The following is a 17333-nucleotide window of genomic DNA, read 5'->3' on the forward strand; positions in this document are numbered from 1 at the left end:
TACTGCCATGAAACAGGTATTTTGAATTATGATGTGTTGAAAGTCCCAGTTTCATGTCTTGCACATTGCACGTGGTTTTCAGTTTAGCTGGAGACACTGCTGCAGACACTCATTTTCACCACACACAATTCCTTCCATGTTAGAAATGCTGCTGCCTCTCCACACCCTGAGGTCAGGAGAGGTCAGCAGTGGAGCATGTGCCTACACGTGATGGAATAAGGTCCTAGAATACAGGCTGCCTGAGGTTTGTTCTGCTAGGCAGGTCAGTTTTCCTTTTTTGGGGTTGTAAACTTCATATGCAATGCGACAGGAAATTTCAGAGGGAAACTGGGATAATTAAAATAATCTTGTTTGGCCCATTGCCAATTCTTTCATCTTAGAAAACATTGCTGTGGAGACAGGCACAGATCTTATAAATTAGTCTAGTCTGACTAGCTCTCATCTGACATTTTTGAGCATTGAACCTTAACGAACATCTAACATGCAAGGGCATTTCCGTGGGACAGTTAGAATACTTTTGCTTTCATATTTTTTTTTTTCTTTATTGGGTATTCCTTGAGATTAAGGCTGGACTAAGTGAATCCTCAGGTTAGTGTGGTATTTCCTTATGTAGATTGCATCACAAAACCACTCCAGAAGAAGATATTTCTATGAGTAAAACTTGTATAAATTAAATTACAAAGGAAAAAAAAATTGTCTGGAAAAGCTGAAATAGAGATTTAAATACTATACAAACTCAATAGAACTAAAGCTACTCTTGTTTTTCAGTTTCTAAATCTTGAAACCATAACATTTTCTCCTCCTGTGCTTAATCTAGAGTGTTTGTAATAAACCACCTTGTCTGCATGCCAAGAGATTGCCACAGAGAGAAACAAATTGCTGCTGATGACAGAGGTAAATCTTGTTATTCTGAAAATTATTCCTCAGGCAGCTTCTCAGTAAGTTCGTTTTCCAAATGATTCCTGACGAATCAGTGGCAGCGACTCAGAGAGGAAACAGTTGCTCCGAGTTCTGCTGTGGTGACACTGGTGTGTGCCTGGGAGCCCTGGCAGCTGGCTGGGAGCATCCATGAGCATCGATCCATAGGTCTCATTCCATACGTCCCCTCAGCAGTACTTACGGAGGGCCCTTAGATGGTGCTGTATGGCAGCGCTCAGCCCGCCGGCACCTCCGCTGCCTTAGGGATGCCTGTGCCCCACCTCAGGGCTAACATTTGGCCATACTTCAGTCTGAAGAAGGTGAAAAAGCAGTCTCTGGGCACTGTTAATTAGGATGAGTAAATGAAATCTGTCAGTAGAGACATATTAAATATTAAATTCAAACATGGATTTCAATAGCTGCTGTAATTTAATCCTTATAAACTTGAATCGTGTCATGCTTAAACTTCCATGGCAAATGTATTGCTCTCTGTCTGTAAAACAAAGGGCTTTTAAATAATAGTTAAGGAGTTTTTAAAGGGCATTTGAGGATCATCCTGATGGATGAATAGTGAGTGCTCACCCTGGGAACTTCCTCATGTAAATATGGGCGTGGTGGTGTGGCTTTCGGGTTAAATCTTCCAGGCTGTGAAACTCTCTTCATTTCTAAAGAAGTTGGGATGCAGATTTAGGAATTTGAGTTGTGATGTCAATTACAATGGAATTGAAATGGAATTTCCTCTAGCAGGATGAGTTTCAAGCCACAGAGTAAATTTTATTTGGAAACTGTTGGTTAAATTATTAAAGAGAGTTATTAGACAACTCTCAAATACCGATGGTATCTTTTGTAACAACACAGGAGAGAAGTGAGGTGTTGAAAACAAATTGATCTCTGCCCCTTGGAAAAGAGTTATGTGACTGTTTTTTTTTTCTAAGTTGGGAATGTAGCCTTCCTATAGTTTCACTGCGTGCTTATGCACGTTCCTGTATTTTGTTAGTGTTCTCCACCTGTTCCTGCAGCTTGAGGCGGTTAAACCTGGGAATATTCTGCCAAAGCAAATGAAATATGAAATAGTTCATGTTTTGAGAATGTCTTCATTTAGTCATGACTTTTATTTATTTAGAGTGAGAGAGAAAGAGCTCATGTTATTACAGTCTCCACTCTCTCTGCTCTATTTTTTCAATCTCTGGAACTTCCTATAACCCAGCTTTTCTTTTTTGACATTTGAAATGTCCCAGGCTGCATAAACTGAGTATCTGCTATGTGTTCCTCTCGTCCCAGTAATTCTCATCCAGTGGTCTCTGTATGCTGTTCTTTTAGGTGTATCCTTTACCATTATGTGGATTGTTAACATTACCCTGAATTCTGCTGCCATGTAGGTGGGACCAAGCACTGAGATTTTCTTTCTTGTGAGTTGAGAGAGAAAGTCTGGCTTGAAAACACTGACAAGTTACTGGGTGGTGATTTGTAGCCTAAAGCCGGTGGCTATAAATTCTCACCTGTGAAAAGAGAACCTTGTAGCTCTGCACAATATGTTCTTCCAGCTGCAGCTGAATTTCTGCACTGTTAATATCCTTAAGCAGCTGCAGCAATGTGTCACACTGATCTGGCATTTTGCATACCCAAAGCTCTGCTTCAATATTTGAACTTAGTAAGGCACTCCACTGAGCTGAGAGGGAGGCAGGCCAGTGTCGCTACAACTTTACAGAAAAAGAAACAGCACCTGGGAGGTTAAAGCAACTTTCCCTCACCATTCAGCAAGTCAATGGTAGAGCTGGAATTACAGCTCTGGAGGTTCCTGGCTCGTGCTACACCAGGCTGTGGAGAAAGGTCATTTCCCAAAATAGTGCAGAAGGTTTGTTATTGATAATAGGGCAACAAAGGGCTCTAGATGTATTAATAGGTGACTGTGTGCCAATCTTAGTAATGCATAATTTAGCAGCCTTGCAAAATGGGCTACATCATATTTTTCTGCAGCAGTATCACTTTCACAATTAGTTTTGTCTACTTTACTCTGGATAGGTACTTTTGTTTTGGCTCTTCTAACACAGTTTTATTTAAAGTAAATAGGGACATTTACTAAGTAGGCATGAAAAGCCTCCTGATTAGCAGCCACATTAAACTGCAATATCCAGCTCACCTTTCAGGTCAGCACAGCTCCTCTGCCCCTTGGAAGCCACTGAGCACAGCTCTGTCTGCCTGAGGAGAACAGAGAGGTGACAGAGGATTTTGGTGGCAGTTGTACCTGGCAGTGCAGGGGATGGGGTACAATGATGGAGCCCACAGGGCTGCCAGCTTTGGTGATGGCCTTAGGCCCCCAGGGAGGCAGGCAAACCCATCCCCACCCAGTGGGACAGGGTAGAGGGTGCTGATACTTGTGAAGGGGTTTTCATTGAGATTTGGTCCCAGCTGTTCCTCAAAAGACCTTGGGGATGGGGTATTTGGTAGCAGTTGTTGGATCTTGCAGATTTCTACTTCAGCCTTTTATAAAATGCTGTTGATCCCCTTTGAACTCTTGTACTTCGACAATGTACTTACTGAAGGATTTTGTTTCTTCTCAAAATGAATTATTTGACCTGCTAGGTTATTCAGCAAATTCAAAAGTACTGTGTAGGAAACAAGTTTATTTTTTCACCTGGATCTATGCATCTGCAATTGAAAGAAGAACAAAATGGTATTTTGCCTTAGCCAAGTCTGAAGAATTTCAGTGAATAATGATGGGAAGAATGACAATGCAAATAGGTATTGAATAAATTTATTCAGTCTCATTAGGGTTTGAGTTTGGGTGAAGAGTGTCCAAACAGGAAAACATCAGGGAAAGAAGTGTGGAAGCCAAAATGTGTAAGGAAAGTTAAGCAGAGCATCCAGAGATGGCAAGGGTGCTGTTCTCTCCTCTTCATGTCTGTGGATACATGTGTTTGAATTAACAGAGCAATGTCAGCTTTATGTGCTGCATGTGCCTTTTAATGCTTGTTGGTTGAAGTAATTGGATCTACTGTGGGCATTGGGAATGCCAGCTTGGCTCTTAAGGTCACTGACTTGTGAACGTGACCTTCTGGAAGTCAAAGCACTGGAGCGCTTGCTCTGTTTCATTCTCAGAGGTACCAGCCATAGTAGTGACTGCTTTGAAAAAGCAGTGTCAATGTTCCCTGCCTTTATCTAGTTTGTTGTTTGTGCTGAATTGTGATGTGTTTTGTTTTGTTCTTGTTTTACTAATTCATCTCTTAAAATATCTTCTGGTGGATTCAGAGTTTTTGAAGTTTGGTTGACCTTTTTTTTTTTCCCCTGTGTGTGTTTTGCTTTGGTTTTTTTGAACAACAGTTGAGTTTTCACAACTGAAACTGGTTGGTCAGAGATGGAATTGTAAATGTTAGTGGTTTTGAGTGATGTTTGGTTCTTGATTGGGCATTCTGCTTTCATTCCTGCAGATGATCAAGTCAGCCAGATGTAGTCAAGCAGTGTCACATAGGAAAACCAGTACACTTTCTGGGAGAGACAAAAACCCCTTCTTGTGATTGAGGCCAAATGATTCATGGCAAATGCTAAAGGATACATAATTTCAGCCTTGACTACATCTGCCTTCCCTACTCAGGAACTCAAGAGAGGCCCGAGTAAAATATCCTATAAAAACAGAGAAAAATGGTCTCTCTAGAGTATCTCAGTTCATGCTCCTGGTCTGGAGCATGCTTGAGTTCTTGTGGCAGAAAGGGAGGTTTTAAGGTCTGTGTGGTTTGTATTTTCTGGCATCAAATGGTTCTGTGGTTCTTCACAGTGTGAATCCTTTCCAGGAGCTCGAGGAGTTGCTGTCAGTCCTCAACTTTCCCCGTACAAAGCTGTCAAAACATACAGGATTAAAGCACCAAGCATGGCATGGAACAACCCATAGGTTTTGTGGCCCATCTGGATTGGCTGGCCTTAGAGCAAAGCAATCATGGTGCTGGTGATCAGACTGCCCACCGTAAAATTCCTGGATGGTTCACATGGGGACAGTTGTTCTTCCTCAGAGCCTCTTTAATTCTCCCTAAAAACTCACCAGGCTATAACTATCATGTTGCCCCTATCAAAGATTCTGTTTTAGGTGATTTGAATATGTTTTTTCCCCAGTCTTTAGCCTTCTTGCACCACACTGCTCCTAAAAAACGCTCACATTACCAGCTGAAATTTGCATCTGCTATAGGAATTCTGTTTGGGACTGTGGGTGGGCTTACTCTGTCTAGGTAGTGATGTTGTTTTTCTGGAGTTAGGAGAGTTTAGACCTCCTCAAAACTGAACTGCTTACAATGGATTTGAGTAATTTTATGTCTTGAGAGCCTTTATGTCTAGAGAGCCTTATTTTTTTTGTGCTGCTCTGTGGCGTGATCGGGGCAAGCAGCACGTTGTATATCTGCCTGCACCTGTTTGGAATTGATGCTGTGCCCTGGGTGTTGTGCACAGATTTACAGCTGAGGTAAGAAGAACAACCACTTGTTACCATCTTTTTTTTCCCTCTCCTTAATGTGTCAAACTGCTCCATGGTCCTTTGGAAGCGTATTGGACTACTTGGAACCAGGGGAAAAAAAAGTGGTGAGCAGAGTCCTAAATCAGATGTCTCAGGTCTCATTTCCTTCAGAGTTCTGCATTTCTTACTCTTTTTGGCAAGGGTTTTTTCACTGCTTTGCAACGGGCAAGAGCTGCTGAGGATATAAATTGTTTTGTTGCTGGAGAAGAAGCAGGGCTGTGAAAGTCAGGAGTCACAACTGTTGTGTAAATAGCTTTAAGGGCATAACTTTTTGGAAGAGGCCTGTTTGTGGTTAAGGAGTTCAAGGCATTCTCTTAGTCAGGAAACCTGTTTTCTGTGGCCCAAACAGATTAAAATCCACTTGGATCATCTCACAAACACCTTTTTTTTTTTTTTTTTTTTTTTTTGCCTGGATATCTTTTGTTTATGTGGTATGGCCTTGCTAAAACTGTCCATTTCTCAAAGTTTCCTTCTGCTCATACTTTTAGATTCTTATGAAGGTGTATTGTATAATTCACACAATAAATGGTATTGTATATTGTTCTCCTTTTCTTATTTCTCCCTGTAGATGGAAAGCTACTAGAGCTGGGGTGAAATCCATGCTACGTTTAATTACTAAGGGCAAAGTCCCACTTTTGCAAAGCACTTCTTTTTCATTTCTTTCCACTCTGTATCTTTGCATCTCTGTCTTGTGAGTTGTTTGGCAAAGGCTGACAGAGCCCTTTCTAGCCTGATAGGGCAGTGCTGGCCAGGGGTACCTCACAGGTGCAGCCCTCTTCACCACTATTAGATGAGGGAAAATGCATTTTTCATCTGGAGTTAGAAAATGATCCACACTATAGTCCCTTGCTTAAAATCCAGACTGTTTCTCTTCAAGAGATGCTGAAGTTATATAATACATCTGACTGGCTGATGCCACAGTATGGAGCCTTTATTTATAGATGTGTATAAATAAAATCAATCTTCCTCTACAAACTGTCAAATTGTATTTCCCAAAAGCTGAGGAATCTGCAGTTCATTAAACCTGGAGATAATGAATGACCCCAACTCTCTAGAAAGAGCACCTTTTGTTCAGAAAGACTGGTTTGTTTTTATCTGGCTGCTGACATGAGTTGTCTACAGTTTTTTTCCTGTAAAAAATGAAAATATTGTTTTTGATGTGTTAAAAAAGTTACTGCACAATGGTATATAGTGTAATTATGTTAATTCGTGTATTGAATTAAAGAGATCCTGAATAGTTGAAGGTGTGTGTGGTGATAGGAGCACAGACAAACCAAGATGTGCAGGCAGGGGATGAGGAAGGGGAATTACTTAAAGGTGGTGTTCATCTTCTGACATTGTTTGTTCAAGGGAGGGAGTAGATCACTGGCAGCAGGTGCCCTGAGCACTTGGTATGGCTGGCTGCTGTTCACCTTTTTGGGATGTGGGTTTGAATTACAGTGTTCTGTTTCATCATTATCAGGAAAAAAGAACCACATTTTGAACTGTGTTGCTGATAGTAACATAAAGGTTAACTCCCATGCCTTATAAATTAAGAAAAAAACCCAATTGCTTGTCTTTATGGCCAGCCTATGAGACATGGAGGATGCATTGCCCATTTCCTAGTTAAGTTGCAATAATCTGTTTTCTGACTCCTCTCACATCCAAAAAAAAAAAACAAAAAAACCTGCAGGCCCTGTCAGGGCACAGCCATATTGAGCTTGCTGGTGAGAAAGGATTGGTTTCAGGACCCTCCAACAGGTCTTGATTAGAATCTGGAACTCCTGCCTCTCCATTCCTGGAGAGTTTTATTGCCAGTCTCAGCTCCTCCCTGTAACGAGCTGAAGACTGGATAGGGTCTGGCATATGCTTAATTGTCCATTAGCAAGAGAAAGTGTGCTAATTGCCAAGAACCCCCCAAGATCTATTGGGCTGGGCAGATGGATGGTGTGAAGACAGGCTGCTGTCTTCTCTTGCCTCTGCCCAGTGTCCCAGATTGCCTCCTGGAGTCAAAGGGGGTGACACTTTCCCCGTGCACTTAGCAGCAGTCTCTGTCTGTGGCTGGAAGGTTTCCCTGTGTTCTCTCACCTTGCTGGGAGACCTTTCAAAGATCTTTGGAAGAGGTGGGAGGGTATCTTTCCTTGAGGGTAGCTTTCTTTGCTGGCTGTGCTCTTTATGGCCAGGAGGGAAAGGGTAAACAAGGATACCGTCAGAATTCAAGTTGAAGGCATCCTTGGGATGGTGTAAGACGTCAGATTTCACCTGGCCTGACTGACAATATTAATTGTGTTCTTGGGTAAGTGCTTTTTCCTTTTTTGTTTGCAGGAAAAGAGTCTTCAGAAAGTCCCTTTCAGAAAGCTTTTGATGAGATGATGCGAGAGACTTGGCAGTCTTACATTGGAAGCAAGATAATTGATTTGAGTTTGTTATGACACTGCAACTTGTTACAACAAGCAGTCTGCCCTCTGCAAGAGCAGAGCAAGAGGAGAGCAGGTCTGTGCACTTCTGCTGGGGTGGAAATTCTCTGGCTTTCAGTGTTTGCACAGTGAATTCAATGTCAACACATGTACAGACAGCAGATCTCGGAGGAGTCAGAGGTAAGTAGCCTGGCTTTTTGAAAGTTTCTAGAAAGAGCTGCAGAGCTAAGGGATTTCTTCTGAGTTTTTGGCCTGTCATGAACTGGCAGATGAGATGGGAGGAGGTAGTCCCAGGTCATCGGCAGTGCCAAGAGCAAGCTTTGAACCACGAAAGCTTCTGGCGGGTTAGGAAACATTCCCACTAGACATTTCAGAGTCCTGGCCTCTTGGCTGCCAGTGACAGTTTTAGGTGATCTTTTTATTTATATCTGGCCACTACTATTGAGTTGTCTCAGTTCCTCTCTTAGACTAGCCCACAAAACTGAAAAAGTTCAATGGGAAGCAGATTTTCTGAGCAGCGCAAAACCCTACCTTATACATTTTCTTTTGGCTTTCTAAATGTGGAGGATTCTTGAAGTCTCTGCCACCCAATAAGGGCCTGGATCTTGACAAGCTATTGATTAGGTGACAAAAAAAAAACTAATGACAACACTCATGTGCCTTGGGCTGAATGGCAAATACAAAAATTGAGTGCAGTTATTAGTTTTAATAGATTAGCCAGAGGATAGTAACAGTGTGAAGATGGGGAAGAAGACTGGACTGGCTGAATAGGGAGCTTTTGGTGAACTCAGGAAAGAAAAATAATTTCTGGCCTTTAGAAGAAGAGGCAGACAACTCAGGAAAAGTACAAGGATGTCATTAGGTAATGTAGAGAGAAAATTAGAAAGGTGAAAGCTCAGCTGCAACTCAATCTGGCCTTCCCTGTGAAAGATAATAAAAAGTGTCTAAATAAATTCATTCATAACAAAAGGAGGGCCTTGGAGGTCTTTTTCCACCTTAATGATTATAGGAGTCTGTGAAATGAAATACATTTATTCTTGAAACATGATACCCTAATTTTTGTGAAGTACTTAAATTCACCCTCAGATATATTTTCCTGGTTGGAGTTGCTGGAGGACTGAATTTCCTGGCTCTGACTTAGAGAAATCTGTCACTTTGAGTAGGAATGAAACTTGACTGATGCAATCTTATCACAGTATCACCATATAAATGGATCTTATTTATTTTTAATTGAAATGTCAACTTAAAAGATGCAGTGCATATTTTTAAATCACACTGACATTATATTTAGATATTTTCATTAAGTTCTGAGTATGCAGTCCCATTAAAAATAGGGAGCTAAGTATAAAAACATGAAGTCTTAATGCTTGCTTACTAAATATTCAGTGTGCAAGTGGGCATTGCTCTGGTAACACCTGTGAATAGAGCTATTCTGGTACATTTAGAAAGTGTCACTGGCATGAGTGACAGCCACCAATGTATTCATATTACTTCAGAACCCTGATGATGGAAGGAACTTTTCTGCAACTATTTATCTTTACTTACATTCCCGTCCCATTTAAAATGTTTTTCTCAGTTTCAGGAAAGAAGGATCCAGTGATTTTTATTGTTAAAACAAGCCCTGCTTCTAACTCTGCTGGAATGCAGCTGCACACTATGTACTGGAAGTCTGGATGCCAGGGAAGTGTTAATCCCTGCAGTCAAGGAATACCAGACATGGATAGGTTAGTTTGTCTTAATTTGTTTTGCTGGTTCGAGCCCGGAGCAGGGCCTAGACCAGGCTCATGTGGTAATTTGTGGCAACTTGAGGCAGTGAGAGCAAACTGGGAGAAACCTGCTCCTGTTCATTGATGCAGTCTAGCATCTATGGCTCCAAAGTCCTACTCACCCATGTGTGAGCACTTTAGTTAGGGCTTTGACCCTCCCAACTGGCTTCCTGGTAAATGTCTTAAAAAGCAAATTCTTTAGCCTGGCGTGTGAATGAACATTCCAGGCTTAAATAGCAGGGAAAGAATCGAGAAAGTACTTGATGCTTTGTTGACCAGCCAGGAAGCAAAGCCTATTTTTGGGTTTGGTCACTTCAGGCTGTGGTGCAAACATTGGCATGGAGGTCTAGGGGCTCAGTGAGAGAACATTTTTCTCTTCTTTATTTAAACAGGCACATTCCCAGAAGAGTTACATTCCAAGGTTTACACTTCCAGTGAAATTCTGTCTGAGAAGTGCTGGAAAAAGAAAGGTAACTGATAGAACTAGAGGTCTGAAAAGTAAAGTAGAACAGAACTAAATGCAAACAGAAGAGGAACTTCTACTACAGAAACTTAAAGCTTTTTAAAATTAATTATAGCCTAATCTGGAAAGAAAATTGGGGGGGGGTGCTTTTTTTTAGAGTTGTGCTATATGTTGATTTTAATAATGATTAAAGTGGAGGGAAACAGAACAATTATGAAGAAAATCAAAACAAAGCAAAACCAAACATGGAAACCCTTCCCCATTTTAAATAGGGAAATAGGCTGCCACAGGCTGCAAAAATAGTGCCATACTGTCACTTGATGCTCTGCTCTTCTCCTGTACAATTGTTGGGTTTTTTTGGGGGGGATGCTTTTTCTTTTTCTTTTTTTTTTTTTTTTTTTTTTTTGACTTAATGAAACATTTCCAGTCAGTGTGTTCCCCTTCTCAGTTCCAGCTCTTAGTTTCTTCCCCTTTCCCTTTCCTTGTCATATATGTAAATCAAACCCCTGCCAGGTTGGTCAAAGGCAGGTGTTGTGCCCATGTGGAAGCCCAACAGCTGCATTCCTGATGTATTGCCTGGCATCCACCTGGATGGCTTTCCAGGATATGTTCCCAAGAGCTCTGCAAGGAGCATAAAATCCCAGTATTTGGTTCAAATGGAACCTGTGAATTCAGTTGAGGTGTGTCCCCATCCCTTTTCTAAGGGCTGTGCTGGACATTGAGGCATCAGCTGCCCCATGTTCAAGGTTAGCTGTTAGTTCAGGGATTTTTTAACTGCATCTCAGGGAGTTTTTAAGCTTTGGTGCAAGATGCCTTTTTCCTGTGCAGACTCCTTGAGTGCTCTGCACTGGGGAGATGATGTTCCATTTGCTGCAGCTCCACAGACACTGTGGTGGCTGGCAGACTCCAGGCAGGAGTGATTGCCCTGGTGTTTTATTAGCTCCCAGAAAATATATAGCAGGGAAAGAGGCCATGCAGGCTCCAGCACAGTCTGCCTGAGCTCTGACCCCTCGGGCAAGAGGCTACATTGCTTTTACAGCCAGCACTTAACCTTGCTGCTAAGAATTGTCAACAAGGAGGCCAATTAGCAGCAGATAAGATGGTGGATGATATAATGCAGATGTCTGTCTGTTAGGAGCATAACTGATGTATTTTTAATACAACAAGGATCTTAAAACATGGCTCTGCATAAATGATGCCATCCCCTCCACTGTAGAGAAGCCCTCTCGACAGTGGAGAGTTACAGAAAATTGTAGGTTTATTGTTTTAGTTTGGTTTGGCTTTTTTTTCCCCCCTCCAGTAAATTATCTTTTAAAGCTTTGTTCTGCTAGGATTATGATGACTATGGCATGTGTAGGATTGTAAGAAATAACTATGACAAAAATGTCAATTTTAGGCTTATTTTTTTTTTTAACATAGATTAAAAATGTACATAGATCCAGAATGAAAACAGGGCACTTTTTGTTTTCCTGAAAGAGTCAGTACACAACTGGAGCTGTTTTCTGTAATCAGACATGGATATTGGAATATTATCAGAAAATACAGACTAGGGAAATTTGAGTTAATTGATTAAAATCATGCAGGCCTACAAGGCTGTTATAGCCTCCTGCTGCAAAGGGCAGGGGCTCCTTATCATATCTCAGCATGTCACACTAACACCCCTCTTTGGGTGAACACAGGGGTTTTCTGTCAGACTAAAGCTACAGGGGCTGATTGCAGACAGTTCATGTTTTGGTTGAGACTGGCAGTCAGGATAATTCAGTAAGATAATGCAGGGCCCTCCCAGCTTATTTTAAGTAATTCTGCAGTCTGGTTTTAGTGATTTAGAACTTATTTAAACAATTGAGCCACTTCTTCATAGAATCACAGAATGGTTTGCACTGGAAGGGACCTTAAAGTCATCCAGTTCCAACCCTCCTGCCATGGACAGGGACATCTTCTGCTGGACCAGATTGTTCAGAGTCCCCTCCAGGCTGGCCTTGAACATTTACAGGGATGGGGCATCCACAGCTGCTCTGGCCATGATTTGCATGATTGCCTTTTAATTGCTAGGATAACTATTTATGTCTAGTGCAAAAAACTCCACAGAGAGTCTCAAGTCTCTGTATATTTTCTATATTACAGATACAGCGTGGGCAGGAAGAGAGAGAGACACCACGTCTTCTTGAGAGACACCATGACTTAGCAACTCTGTGTCAAAGCTTTTCTTTCAGCTGAAGAGTCAGCAGCAGAAGAGGAGCAGTGAATTCCAACAGCCAGCAACATGTACAAGGTACTGTTAAAGGCCCTGAAAATTAGTATTCACACCTCAGGTGAGTAGAAATAATAGAAGGAATAAGAAGTTTTTTCAGTTGAGTAGGCATTAACACGGCCCTAACTGCAAGAAAAAGGCAGTCCACATGTATTTAATGTTAACATTAATATATCTGAGGATAATTCTTATCTAATGAACACCCAGATTCTTTCCTTGGTTAGTGTTTAAGTAGTCTAACTTTCTTTTAGGATGTTGAGTATCTTTTTTTGTTCAGTGGAGTCAGTAGTACCTTTGCTTCTTGGAAATTCGTGTGCTCTTAGAGTTTCCATCTTTAGTGTCCTCTGTGCATTTTAATTGTTCCAATAATCTCTGGTTAAAAAACCAGGTTTTTCTAAAATGCTGACAAAATGAGTACACAATATTTTTACAATTAAAAATAAATTATTTTCATGACAATGTTATAGTGCACCATGTTCTTTCATTTGCTGCTTGGCTCATCTTTAAGGAAATTTCCTTGACTTCATTTGGTTTACTTCCAAGCAAGAGCAAGTCCACCAAACTACTGCTTAAGGATCTGATTTTTTGGGAACGCATGACTGAGCAGAGTGCGCAGAAGAGGAATTATCCCCCTTGCAGAACTGACCTGGAAAGTTGCTACAAGCACAGAGCCCACAGAGTGAAGTCCTGGAGCTGTCCTCGGACTATTTGCTGTATTTCCTCATCAGGAGTGAGAGACAGAGCTTTCCTTTACAATTTCAAGGTGGAAGATTAATATCACTGATAAAAAGAAAGAAAGTGAAGTCGTCATCTTCTTGTCTTGTAGGAGAATCCTTTCCCCTCCCTCCAAATCAACTCTAAATATATTCAAGGTCAAAAAGAAAAAAAAAAAGAGAGGAAGGAAAAAACCAAAAGAAACCAGAATATAGCCAACCTTTTTAATTAGAGTATATTGTACTTCCAAACTGGATACACTAGAAATTGGCAATGCAACATAAGATGCAAAGAAATATACCAGTTACTGTCAAAATGACCCTGTACAGCCTTATAATGCAAAAAGCTTTATACAATACAAATTTTTATTAATGTACACAAACCTTGACAGAATGATATTTGAACATAATACAACAAGTAAAAAAAAAAAAAGAAGAAAGAAAAAAGTGCTGAGAACTTTAACTGAATTACTGAATGGAAAAACACGCCAGCTTTCATTAAAGAATGCATAGTGAAAACCAGTATGAAATTACCTTTATGGTGGGGGGAATTTATCAGAACTGTTGGTCATTAATCAGTAGGGGGAACCTCTGGAGAACATTCCTGTCTTTAGTCTTGAACTGCAAACAAATTATTTTAATATGCAAGAGCTCTGATAAATAGGGTATTTTTTTTCTTAAAAAAATAAAAACCTCCTAACACACTTTTCCTTACAGAGAAAACTTCTATAACTTGCCAGAAAGGATGAATTTATCCTTCCCAAAGTGCTAAACAAATTTCCCAGGTACACTAAACATTGCCAGGTCAGATACTGGTGCAGTGGAACATGGTCAAAACACATGGCGGTCGCATGCGGGCAGCTCATTCTTGGAAGTTCCAGCCCCACTTAAGCTGCCATTTGGTTTAGATACAGTGGCCTATAACATTCCTCCTTCTTCTTCCTCCTGGACAGCTGTACAGGACAACCTGCAGTTGGTGTGAAAAACAAGCTTTTTGATTTGGGAGTGTTTGGTTTTCTGTGGTGTGGTCAGAGATGCACGTGTGGAGCGTGTTTTACAGAACTGGTAGAGCTGCTGGATACAGATTGCAGATTTCTTGCTGTCAATATAGTAACTATTTTATACTCTGAGTACTTCCCAACACAATCTTTTCTATTTTGTCTGTACTCTCAGGGAGGTGTGAGCAGGAGCTCTGATGAAGTTAAGCATGGAGAGCAGGGCCCTGAGTTAGGTAAGTTGTTTACAGAGCTTTACACGCAGTTTGGAGCAGATGGGTTTTCTTCACTGCATAGACAGAACCGCCAAGTGCTCATTGGAACCAAAACTGTCTGCTGGAATGTAAACAAATGGTGAGACTTCTCTGTCCTGTAATTAATAATGCCAAATGATAACCTGCTATGATTTTGGAAATTTCCCCCTTGTAATAGCTCCCAGTATGGTAACAGGAGTGCGCAGATTAGGATGTCCTCCACATACAGGAAGTATTTGGTCATGACAGTGGAGAATGTTTGGCCATCTCAGTACAAAACAAATGTAGGAATCTTGCAAACGGGTTAAAGTGATGCAAGTTTTGCATCCAGAAAGTCTTTCTACACAAGCTTCATTTAAGAACTAATGAAGATTGAGTTACATTTCTACTTGTCCACATGGGCTAAGAGCCCTTGTGGACAAGAAATCCCTTCCTGAACTGGGTCGTTGCTTTCCTGCTGGGGTGGTCGGATTCCCCCATCCCACAACAACCTGTAGAGGAAATTCCTTCAGGACAGCACGAGGGTGGGTAGATAGCATGAAAGATGTGACTCAGGGCACCTCCTACAGTGGCTTGGCCAAGGGACAGGGACGGGACTGTGGCAAAAGCTAGGTCAGACACTTCTAATAGCTGGTAAAAGACAGCCAGATCCAAATCCAAGAGACACCACGGAAAACAATACTTCAGACTGAAGGCATTCCTGTACATCACACGATCATTTTTAAATGCTTCACATTTTATACTTCCAATTGGAAAACAGAGTGCTTTTAATCCCAGTCTTTCTTCCCACACATTAAGTTGTCTAAGGAACAGAAATCAATTAACGGTCAGTTAGCTTCTCTTGCATTAAGATCACTCTTGGCATTTTGAGATTAACAAAGGTTATACAACCAATCTGCATTCGCTTCTTCCTGCAATAAAGTGCTACATATAACATGTCATTTTAATGACCACAAGTAGGAGCATTAAGTAAGTACAAAGTTAGCTTCCTAGCAGGACACACTCTATCTGCCATCAACAGAAAGGAATAAAGTATTACTGATGACATGGAGGGGAGCGAGAGGACTGTCAAATTTGCAAGTACAATTGAAATACTGAGGGTATAAAAGACAACTTTATGGTTCCAAAAGCATCTTTTTATAGCTTTATATTTCAAAGAAGTTACTGGTACCTTTTCAAATAAACAGTCCACAATTTGTTTTTTTCTTTTTTTGTTTTTTTTTTTTGTAAGTGAGAAACAAACTAGTGCAAGACTAAAGCACTGTGCAAAACTGCCTTTTTTTTTTAGTCTGAGTATTTATACCCAGAATTTATCCATACCCTTTTTTAAATCCCCTTGTTGGATTTTTTTTTCCCCACCATAGAATTCTAGTTATACAAGTTGTTCCTGCAAAGTAAAAGGTAACCACTGCATAATACAGTATATATATAATATTTATATGCCCTTTTAAAACAAAAGATGTATGCTGTTGCCCAGGAGGTAGGTGTTTGTCACACCTGTATAAGAGCAGAGAATTGGGCCTGCTGTGTGGGTGTGTAGGCTGCACACACTGCATATGTGTGGACATACACACTCTTTTCATTGTCATGCTCTCATCCTGCAGTGCTGAAAGCAACTTTTTTTCCTCACCAGTTCTACCCCAAAGCCTCAAACCTTGACAACAGAATACAAGGCATCAAACAATTAAAGGAAGCTGCAAACAGCACTGAAATAATACACCAGTTCTCCCCCTGTCCCACCCCAAACATTGCTCCCGAACAGCTCCACAGTTCAGGGGGAGGCAGAGGGAAGGCAGGGAGTGAGTGTGTGGAAAGGGGAAAAGGATGATTAAAGAAGCCAATCCAAGGGAAGTGCAATAGCAATGTCATGGCACACTACAGGCAGCCTCTCTTCCACGCACCCGCACGCACACAAAGCCCAAAAATAAAATGCATCAATATGTCATCTTACAAGTGCTGATTGCCAATAAGGACACTCTTTTTTTTTTTTTCAGCTTAACAAGACAAAATAGTTTCTTAGATAAGAGTACTGGGAACATGCCTCTGAAGGTAGAAGTATGCAGTAGGTCACCTCTTGGAGATTTAATAAAGCAGCTTTCATGTCAATGCAATAAGTATACACACAGAGCCATTTGCTAAACCTTACTAATGATATAGTACAAGTGTTCGTTACCTCTTGGGGCTACGTTTTGCAGCAATGTATAACCTGCTGGGTTTGTTGGGGGGATTTTTGGTACAGAATGCAACTGCCCTCAGACAGTCTCTGCCCTTTCTGTTAGTCCAAGGTAGGCAAGGAAGGAGTGTTTAGGTGAAGAGGCACCTCCCGGTGCAGTCTGAGGTCTGGGTGGATGGAATGTGAGATCGTAGTGGTTTTTGGGGAAAAACATTGTTAAAGGAATAAGGTGGGCAAACTCTGAGTTCCAATATTTATCAAAGCACAGGGAAGTGCCGTTGACGGCCAAGGCTTTCACTGCCAAGTTTGGCTCTGCCCCGCTGCCTTGTGCAGCTGACATAGCTACTGTTTGCAGAGCCTGGGAGGCAGACATAACTGAGAAGGGTGACAGAAGGTTCCTGGAGCTGATCACCGGTAGGAGCGGACTGGCTTCCTTGAAGGTTGAATACTGGCCCTTCTTCTCCTCTTCAGAGCAGTCCCCGTTCTGGTGCTTCTTCACGTGGCGGCTGAAGACAAAAGGGTGGGTAGTCTTGAACAGGCACTCGTCACAGCTGAAGGTCTGGCGTGGAGCATGCTTCAGTTTCTTGTGCAAGTTGAGATTGTCTTTGCGTTTGCAGCTGTAGCTGCACTGGTCACAGTGAAAAGGGCGCTCGCCGGTGTGGACACGCACGTGCTCGATCAGCTTGTTGGCCGTCTTGGACAGGTAGCCACACTGGTCACACTTGTAATGGTTGCCAAGGCGGTGCTCTCGGATGTGCATCTCCAGCTCCAGCTGGTTGGCTTTCACTGTCTGGCAGATCCGACACTTGTACTCCATCTTGTAGTGAGTCTTCAGGTGGCACTCCATGGCTGCGGGGCGGTTCGTGGAGTAGATGCAGAACGGGCACCTGGCAACACAGCAAGGAA

The 17333-nt window shown here is 41.6% G+C and overlaps 1 protein-coding gene and 1 long non-coding RNA gene across 3 annotated transcripts in view; one reads left to right on the top strand and one right to left on the bottom strand.

The window, feature by feature from the left end:
• Window positions 1–815: 815 nt before the first annotated feature.
• Window positions 816–14236, top strand: LOC128787214 (uncharacterized). 2 transcript variants are annotated; one of them, XR_008430617.1, is made up of 6 exons: window positions 816–894; window positions 7721–7992; window positions 9389–9536; window positions 9971–10048; window positions 12166–12313; window positions 14179–14236. It is a non-coding gene; the product is annotated as an uncharacterized LOC128787214 (long non-coding RNA). The 2 variants fall into 2 exon arrangements; XR_008430618.1 differs by lacking the exon at window positions 14179–14236 and adding an exon at window positions 12836–13124.
• Window positions 13217–17333, bottom strand: part of ZNF827 (zinc finger protein 827) — a 100621-nt gene continuing 96504 nt past the window's right edge. The window contains exon 14 of the mRNA XM_053941210.1: window positions 13217–17314. Coding sequence (XP_053797185.1) covers window positions 16507–17314 — 808 coding nt within the window. The 3' untranslated portion in view covers window positions 13217–16506. The remainder of the gene's footprint in view (window positions 17315–17333) is intronic.

Source organism: Vidua chalybeata, chromosome 4, assembly GCF_026979565.1.
Source record: "Vidua chalybeata isolate OUT-0048 chromosome 4, bVidCha1 merged haplotype, whole genome shotgun sequence".
Taxonomy (NCBI): domain Eukaryota; kingdom Metazoa; phylum Chordata; class Aves; order Passeriformes; family Viduidae; genus Vidua; species Vidua chalybeata.